At 46.4% G+C, this 8,483-nt stretch overlaps 1 protein-coding gene across 1 annotated transcript in view; it reads right to left on the reverse strand.

Annotated features, from left to right (window-relative positions):
• The window catches only part of LOC111150821 (Rho guanine nucleotide exchange factor 26), a 120,256-nt gene extending 113,195 nt beyond the window's left edge, over positions 1-7,061 (reverse strand). The window contains exons 1-4 of the mRNA XM_022508442.1: positions 6,921-7,061; positions 5,598-6,708; positions 4,194-4,233; positions 101-246 (exon numbers count right to left, since the gene is read on the reverse strand). Of these exons, the coding sequence (XP_022364150.1) occupies positions 101-246; positions 4,194-4,233; positions 5,598-6,662 (1,251 nt within the window). The 5' untranslated portion in view covers positions 6,663-6,708; positions 6,921-7,061. The remainder of the gene's footprint in view (positions 1-100; positions 247-4,193; positions 4,234-5,597; positions 6,709-6,920) is intronic.
• Positions 7,062-8,483: the final 1,422 nt, after the last annotated feature.

Genomic DNA, 8,483 nt, shown 5'->3' on the forward strand with positions numbered 1-8,483 from the left:
AGGATCATTGGCAGAAAAAATCAAAACCAAACCCAAACCTAATTTCCACAACTTGGTTTTTTCAGGGCCACAGAGCGGGAAGAAAAAGGTAAACACTTACCGCAGACAGCTGGCTCCACGTGGACCTCAGCGGCTTGTGGTGAATCACAATCTTTTCATCTGACTTCTGTTCTTTGGGCTCCAACTCTTCATCGGAGTCAATGTCAAGAGCCTTTTCTTTGTAGTTCTGATACAGGACAGCATTTTCTGCAAGAAACACAAACCCTACATGTCACTAATGGCCCCCATCATTATGCTACTTGTTCTAAACAAACATCCAGATTTATAAAGTGTTTGGTCTCTAGTTTAATAAACAACAAAGAAGCAAATGGATTTTGTCACAGAAGAAAAATTACCAAAAAGTGATTTTCTCACTCGCACAGCTCTGTCCCAAATTCATGCACAGGAAGGGGAAGGATCCATGCATAAAATACCCACTGAAGCAAAGTTTCCACATCTCTGTCCATCCCTCTTGGAGGATAGCCAGGCCTATTAAATCACTGGGGTTTTTTTGGCAGGGGGGGGTGGGTAAACTGAATTTATTTCCTTCTTTTCCTTCAAAGTCCATCACCATTCATTTACCTATTTAACAAACATGTATTATATATCTACAATGTGCCAAGAGCTGGGAGTAAATGGAAAATAAAAGACACTTCCTGTGCCTTCACGAGCTAAAAATAGGAAGAGAAAATAGTCCAAGTCACTCAGTCATTTGTTCATTCAACTGATATCTGGAAAAGGCCTACTAGATGCCAACAACTGCTGAGCAACAGGGATACAACGATGAACAAAAAAGATGAAAATCTCGATCTTCATAGAGTGGACATCAAAGTGAGCAGAGAATGACAATAAATAAGTAACTCTTCGGGTATGTCAGATGCAGGTAAGTGTCATGGAGAAAAATAAAACACGGAAAGGAAGGGAGTGTTACAAAGGGGCTATGTATTTTTTAAATAGGGTGGCTTAGGGAGGCCTCACCAAGATGACATTTAAGCAATGACCTAAAAAAGGTGAGAAAGCAAGCCACCTTACAGCCAGCGAAAGAACAGAACATCAGAGGGAAGAGCAAGTACAAAGGTCCCAGAACAGGAGTCTGTTTTGTACATCTACATGTACAAAGACCAGCACGGAAGGCTGTACGGCTGAAATGGGGGAAGGAAAGGGAGAAAGCTTAGGAAGGGGGGCTGAGGATGAATAGGAGGCAGATCATGCAGGCCCTTGCTTCCATGCCACTAAAGGACTCTGGTTTTCACTCCAAGTAAGAAGGCAAGTCACTGTTGGGTTGAGGACACAATAATCTTGTACATAAACCTACCTACAAGCTGAATAATTTATATACAGGTGCTCTGAGAACAAGAGTCTCTCAGCAGGGCATGACCCAGTCTGGGGGGTCAGACAGTGTTACTAAGGAAAAAATCTAAGATGACAGATGAGAAGTCACAGAGGTAAGGAGAAAGCATATAAAAAAAGCCCTGAGGCAAGAAGAAACGTAATACCTTAAAAGAAAAAAGGAAAAGTCCACGTGTAGAGCATGGGTGTCTAGTGGGCAAAGGTATAAGGTGAGTTTAGGGAGATGAGCCAGACAGTCTAAATCATGCAGAGGTTTGCAGGAAATGTTAAAGAACTAGATTTTTATCCCACATCCAAAACGACTGAATTTCTTTCACACTGCAAAGACTGCATTTTATCCTGATGGCAGTGTAAATCCACTGAAAGGAAAAACTGGATTCTATTGTTGGAGAAAATACTGACTGTGTAGGAGACTAATTAGGATGCTATGGGAGAATGATCACCTGGGTTCCTGGGGATGGGCTGGAGATGCGGGGCAGAGAAAGGGAGGTGATCAAGATGTTTCCTAGGTCCTTGGGGCCCAACAACAGCACAGGAGGAGATGGCAACACCCGAAAAGATTCAGCGGGCAGAGGGAAAGACTGAATTTGGTTTGGGACACACTGAGCTTGCCTTGCCCTTCCCATCTACCAGAGCTGGCAAACGTCTGCCCCCTCTCCAGCAACTGCTACATGTTCTGTAGGCACCGTGACTAAAATAATACTGGACTCAATGCAAGATTTTCCTGTTCTCGGATTGTCTTACACATGTGAAACTGATGGTGAGGGTAAAGACTGGGTTACCACGTCTCTAGTGCTCTTTAAAGTACTTAGAGGCTGACACAAAACATATGCATACAGTTGATAAGATTCCTCATTCGTTCTCAGCATAACATCATAACAAAGGCAGTAAGAGTTCTCATACCTGATGGAACTAAGGCTTGGTGAGGTTACCATGCTTGCTCAGAGTCACTCAACTGATGAACAGAAGCAGTAGGAGAGGAACCAAGGTCCCTGACTACACCATGACAGGTTCTTACCACTCTCCTGCACCTCATCCTGACTTACAGTCTTGTTAGCCATTATCTGTAAGAATTCTGTATTCCTCACGTACATGTATGTAAGAGCAATTTCCAGGTCATCATATTTGAGAAGACACAAGTGAACGCATAGAAAAGCTCCATATAAAAGGAAAACAACATAGAACTATAAAAAAGTTGTGTCCTCTGACTTAAAAAAAAAAAAGTGCGGGGCGCCTGGGTGGCTCAGTGGGTTAAAACCTCTGCCTTCGGCTCGGGTCGTGATCTCAGGGTCCTGGGATCGAGCCCCGCATCGGGCTCTCTGCTCAGCCCTCCTCTCTGCCTGCCTCTCTGCCTACTTGTGATCTCTGTCTGTCAAATAAGTAAATAAAATCTTTAAAAAAAAAAAGCGCAACAATATCTAACCCTTTGAGACAGAGGTCCCAAAACTAATGTCATATTCAAGAAGATGCAAAACATCTCTAAATACGTATTAGGTAGACGCTCTGTTCACTTGATGATCACAAAGTGGTACAAGAGGAAGCCAATTGGACTAAAAACCAGTTATCTGTCCTACTACCGCAGTGTGACAGTGGGCAAGGCACTAAACCTCTCTGAGCTCTCAGTTTCCTCAACTATAAAACCAGGGAGATGAATTTGTCTAAACCAGCTAAAATACTGTATCTGGGTTTCTTCTCCCTACAGAGCAGTTTCCTAAGATTCGTGCAATGAAAACTTTTTTTTTTAAACTGGTCATGTCGCAATCCTCTAAGGGAGCTGATTTTTATAAGAAATGTATAGGGAAATAGTTTATAATCACCTAAGATTATGTATTTTATAACTCTGGGTGATTTTACATTAGATTTACTGACAGAGAGGTATACTCTTCTTCATGACTCTTCAAAGGTTAGAAAAAATCTTAACATTTCAAAATATGACAGCAAGGAACTACCTTCACCTTCACCATGCTCCCCAGACCTGCAAGGCTGCAGGTGGGGCTCCTCACTCACTTTGTGCCCTTCCAGTTGGTGGACATTTGACCCATCTGTTTACCAAAGTCCGCTAATCTGATTAGGGTTTGAACACCTGGCCAAAGAAGCTTTTCTATACGGATTACAGATTGTTAGGAATATATTTCTAGCAGCCAGGAGAGTTAGATTTCCCCAAAATTAAAACTTGATAAGCAAACAGGAAGTCAGAAGTAACACTAAAATGTGGAAATATGGGGAAAAGAATATTAAGTCAAAGGAAGTAAGACTTAAGATCTAAATGTCAAACTCAGGATTTTTTTTTTTAAGATATTATTTATTTATTTGAAAGAGAGAGAGAGAACATGAGAAGGGAGAAGGTCAGAGAGAGAAGCAGACTCCCCATGGAGCCGGGACCCCAATGCAGGACTCAATCCCAGGACTCCAGGATCATGCCTTGAGCTGAAGGCAGTCACTTAACCAACTAAGCCACCCAGGTGCCCCAAACTCAGGATCTTTAACTAAAAAGCTGGACTAGCTCTTACTCTGTCTCCATTTTTTCGAGGGAGGTGAGGCTAGAGCCAGAGTAGATAAGAATTAAAAATCCAGGACATTGGCTGACAAATTCATCAACTTACAAAAAATGTTATTAATTCCATTCACTGCTGGTATTACTGGATGAAAATTAAGCTCAGTGCAGAGCTTTGCGCTTTACAATTTGGGAAGAAGTTGGACATTTTTCTCATCTTAAGTGTTTTTGTTACTGCAGCTGGATTTCAACTTATAATTGATATTCCACATTGAAACAGCAATAAAAGTCTGGAAAATCAAATGCTTACCTTCCCCATCAAATGTTCCTTGTCCTTTCAGCATTTTTTTCTAAGAAACAAGAAAAGCAAAAAAGGAAAAAGCAAAGCAAACTATGTATGAATGAGCCAAATAGAAAATACAGCTATTTTAAGAAAAAGTATTACTTCTTGTTGTTACATTCATTAGATTTCCAAAAGCAGACAGCAGATGATCCCTCGAGTAGTTCACTTATCTGACTACCATAATCCAATAAAATGGTGAAATAAAATGTACAATGTCCCCCAACCCCAGCAAAAGAGCTTGAGAACCCTGAGATGACCAGTAGTTCAGCTCATTTCACTACTCAAGATTCACCATCACTGTTAAATTGAACTTTGCTATACTTGTAGAGTTGGGGTGGGGGGGACACACCTAAAATGTTATGTAATTTCTTTAAGGCCATGACATCAAAAATAAAATAGCCTTCCTTGTATATTACATATTGACATTCATATAACTGGTTCCAATTCTCTGATTAATCAAGAAAAGTTGTGGCTGCCAAAACGAATTTCTGCTGAGATCTGCCTTCTTCGCAGAGAAAGCAGCACATACACACTCCAAAATATCATTCTTTAGTTTTCCTCTATCTCTTTAGGTCAAGTTTGGCAATATTTTAACACATGCAACTCCCAGGCCTTTATCAGGGAGCAATACACACCAGTTCACTCGAACCTTAAGTTCTGAGCTACTAACTAGTTAGCTGCACTCAAGTTCAACAATAAATGGGCACAACATGGGAATAAAATACAACCACAGACCGTGGTGACAGAAAGAAGCAACAACAAAGATGACAAACTATTTGTATCTTCTGTAATTCTGACAATCATTTTTTAAGTTCACATTTTACCTGAATGGTATTTAGTACGTTATCACCACTCAAAAAGTCATTCTAATTAACATAAATCAATTACTTCCAGTAACTAAAATAATCAACATGCTCAAAAGAAATGAGTTTCCTGTATCACCCGTGATGAATCAGCAACCCCTGACACCTCTAGACCAGCTCCAGACAGTTGACGGTACAGTCAAAAGTACCATGCCTGCTCTCCACCCTCTGTTCAGTTTCCTGTATTAAAAGTGTTCAGGATTCAGCCCATACCTAATTCGCTGCATTTCTTTTTCACATTAGGTAGGCCTCCACATTTTGCCTGAGATTAAAAAGTTAAAACCGTGATAAGACTTTTACTTCCTCCCACAAAGTTGCATTAACCTGGCTGTGACTGCCAGAAACAGCATGGCCAAGAGACAGACGTGTACAGGTCTGATCAACAAGAGAATTAAAAGAGAACAATAACTTCTAGTTTCCTCCGTGCCCCTCCTCCCCACCCCCAACACCTTCGCTTTCGGCTTGGTGAACGCCTGGCTTCGCGAGCGACACTCCTGCCCACTCTTACCTTTATCCTTCCCAGACTGGAGAACTTCTCCTTGTCTTCCATCACCGCTTTCAGAACAGGCTGGGACATTCTGTTCTTCTTCTTTGAAGTGGTAGGACTATCAAAATCAAAGCCACTGACCACCGCCCTGCGATAGGATGTGGATCGCAAGCCTCGCCGCAGAGACCCTGGGCTGTCCACGTCGTTCTCCACGTCTCCCTCATCCTCTGAGGGGCCCAGAGACGCTCCGAGGCCCTCCACCATGCTGCGCACCTTGAGGAGTCTCCTGTGGGGCTCCACATTCTGACTGTTGGACTTACTTACTTTAATTTCCGAGGCCAGGCTCTTCGGAATGATTTGCTGCTTCCCCACTTTGAGGGCGGCGGGGCTGTTTGTGCTCAAAACCACTGAAGGATTCTCTGGAAGCTCGTTCTCCTGTGAGGGCAGCCTTTGGAGGGGGAGTTTGTGTTCCAAAGAACTTTTCTGGGGCGCAGGAGAGAGTTTCGTGGGTTCTGGCTCAGGGTCCTTAGTTGCCTGGCCAGATCGCGAACCAGAGCCTGGGGTGTCGATTTTAGGGAAAAGCCCATTTGCAGCGGGCGAAGGCAGGGGGCTCGTAGTCGATGCGGTCAGGTCTACCTCCCAGCTGCAGCAGGGGGGCGACTTGGTAGTCCGCTGGGGGCGCACAGGCTGCGGTAGGGGCGAGGTCACAGTGCCATTCGCTGGGGATTTCGAGGGGACCCCTGACACTGCTTTGGGAGCCCGGGGAGACTTGGGCCGTCGCAGCCGAGGAGAGACAGATCTATATTCCGGGGAGATCACCACCTTCGTATGGGCACACAGAAGCAGCGGGTTCCCCTGGACCGTCCTGCCCTCCGAAGCGGTGGGTACCTGGGTGGGAGCCTGCATGGCGGGGAGCGTCCCTCGGTCCTCCACGGGGAAATCCGTGATCAGCAACCCGCTGGGGCTCTGGTAGGATTGGGGCCTCGGCTTGCTCCGGCCCAGCAACTGAGGCTGAGGAGTTGACCGCCTCCGCCACAAAGGGGTTAAGCTGTTGCTAGAAAAATCCACTTCACTCTCGCTGTCCATAGCGGAGACTCCGAGGTCAGCCCGGGAAGGAACAGCACCCAGTTGCCTAAAGAGGAAAGAAATCATGGAACTTTGCCTCGGGACAAGCAGGCACGCCTTGCAGACGCGCGCGCTCCAAGCCTGGCGGTCACCCGACTGCTGTGCGCGACACAACTGCGTGTCGACTACCCACCCCTGCTAGGGCAAAATCTGCGCTCACCGCAATGCGCGGTCCGTGAGAGAAATCTGGGCTGTGACCAGGCGGAATAATCCAATTACCTCCGCGTCCCTCCAGCGCCCAAAGACCACCCGCACGGAAAAAGCCCGCCACCAGTACGCAGGGTGCAAGCTGATGCACAGGAAACTTTGCGACGAGTTCAGCTTTTTGGAGAAACTTGCCGCCGCACGACGCTCCCCTCCGCCGCCATCCAGCTGCCCAGCCAGGTCGTTGGCCCCCTCTCGGTCGAGCCGCCCGGCTCCTAGGCGGATTTACCTTCGGGGCTTTACAGAGCCCTGAACCGGCGAGCGCCCACCGGGCCCTTGGGTGGCCCGGGTCTCCGACGGAATCTCAGCAGCCGGGGAGCTCCGGAGAGCACAGCGGCCGACCCGAGCCGTCGGCTCCGCCCTCAAGCTTGGTCCAGCCCCCAGCCTTAGCCCCGCCCCAGCCTTAGCCACCCTCCCACCGGCCTCGGTCGCTGGGAGCTCAGAGCCCGTCTTCCCGCCTTGGCGTACCTTCCATCTTCTGCCTTCTCGCTTTGAAACACTGGCGCACACGTGGGCTGGGTGCGGAACTTCAGGGTTCAGTGCCGGGAGCTGTGGGCGCACCAAGTGCTTGCCAGGAGCACAGCGTGAGAAAGAGCGTGGGAGCCACGCCGAGCTGCAATTTAGAAAGCCCTGGGGGCAGGGTTGGGGGGGGGGGCTGAGGAGGTTGCGGGGGGGGGGGAGGCGGGGGGGGGGGGGGGGGCACGGTGGGACTGGGTACCTAGGAAACTGGTGGGAGCGGGAATTTTCTTTCAAAAGGTCTTGGATCTTTTATGCTTTGTATGTTTTTGTTTTTGTTTTTGTCATCGTTGTTTTTAGAAAGGGGGAGAGGCAGAGGGAGAAAAAGAAAATTTTTTTTTTTTGAGAGAAAGAAAATCTTTTTTTTTTTTTTCCCAATTTTATTTATTTATTTGACAGAGATCACAAGTAGGCAGAGAGAGAGAGGAGGAGGCAGGTTCCCTGATGAGCAGAGAGCCCGATGTGGGGCTCGATCCCAGGACACTGGGACCATGACCTCAGCCGAAGACAGAGGCTTTAACCCACTGAGCCCCCCAGGCGCCCCGAGAGAAAGAAAATCTTAAGGGAACTCCACCCCCAGCGCCAGCTGCTCTGGGACTGAATCTCACAGACCTTGAGATCGTGACCTCTGAGGAAATCAAGGCCCAACCAACTGAATCACGCAGGTGTCCAGAACATTTTGTTTCGAATCCTGGATTTTACCATGTAAAAGATAAGTGTAAATTAAATTACAAATATATGTGTATATGTGTGTGTGTGTGTGTGTGTGTGTGTATACACACACACATTAAATAAAATTCAAACTCTATAACTTAAAAGGCCTTGCAGGATCTGTCTACCTCTGCAACAGTCTTTTCTCCCAACATTTTTTCCTTCATTATTCTTAGGCCACAGCCACTTCAATTTCGACCTCCCCAGAACCTGCCCTTTTGTTCTCCTTTACCTTCTGAGGTGTTACTCCATCAGAGATTTCCCTGACCTCTCCTGAATCAGACCACAGCCCTGTTTATATTCCCCCAGCCACCTATTCTCTTTCTTTTCTACATTTAATGACAATTTACA

The sequence above is a fragment of the Enhydra lutris genome, unplaced genomic scaffold (genome assembly GCF_002288905.1).
Source record: "Enhydra lutris kenyoni isolate GAN:26980312 unplaced genomic scaffold, ASM228890v2 scaffoldscaffold2, whole genome shotgun sequence".
NCBI classification, from domain to species: domain Eukaryota; kingdom Metazoa; phylum Chordata; class Mammalia; order Carnivora; family Mustelidae; genus Enhydra; species Enhydra lutris.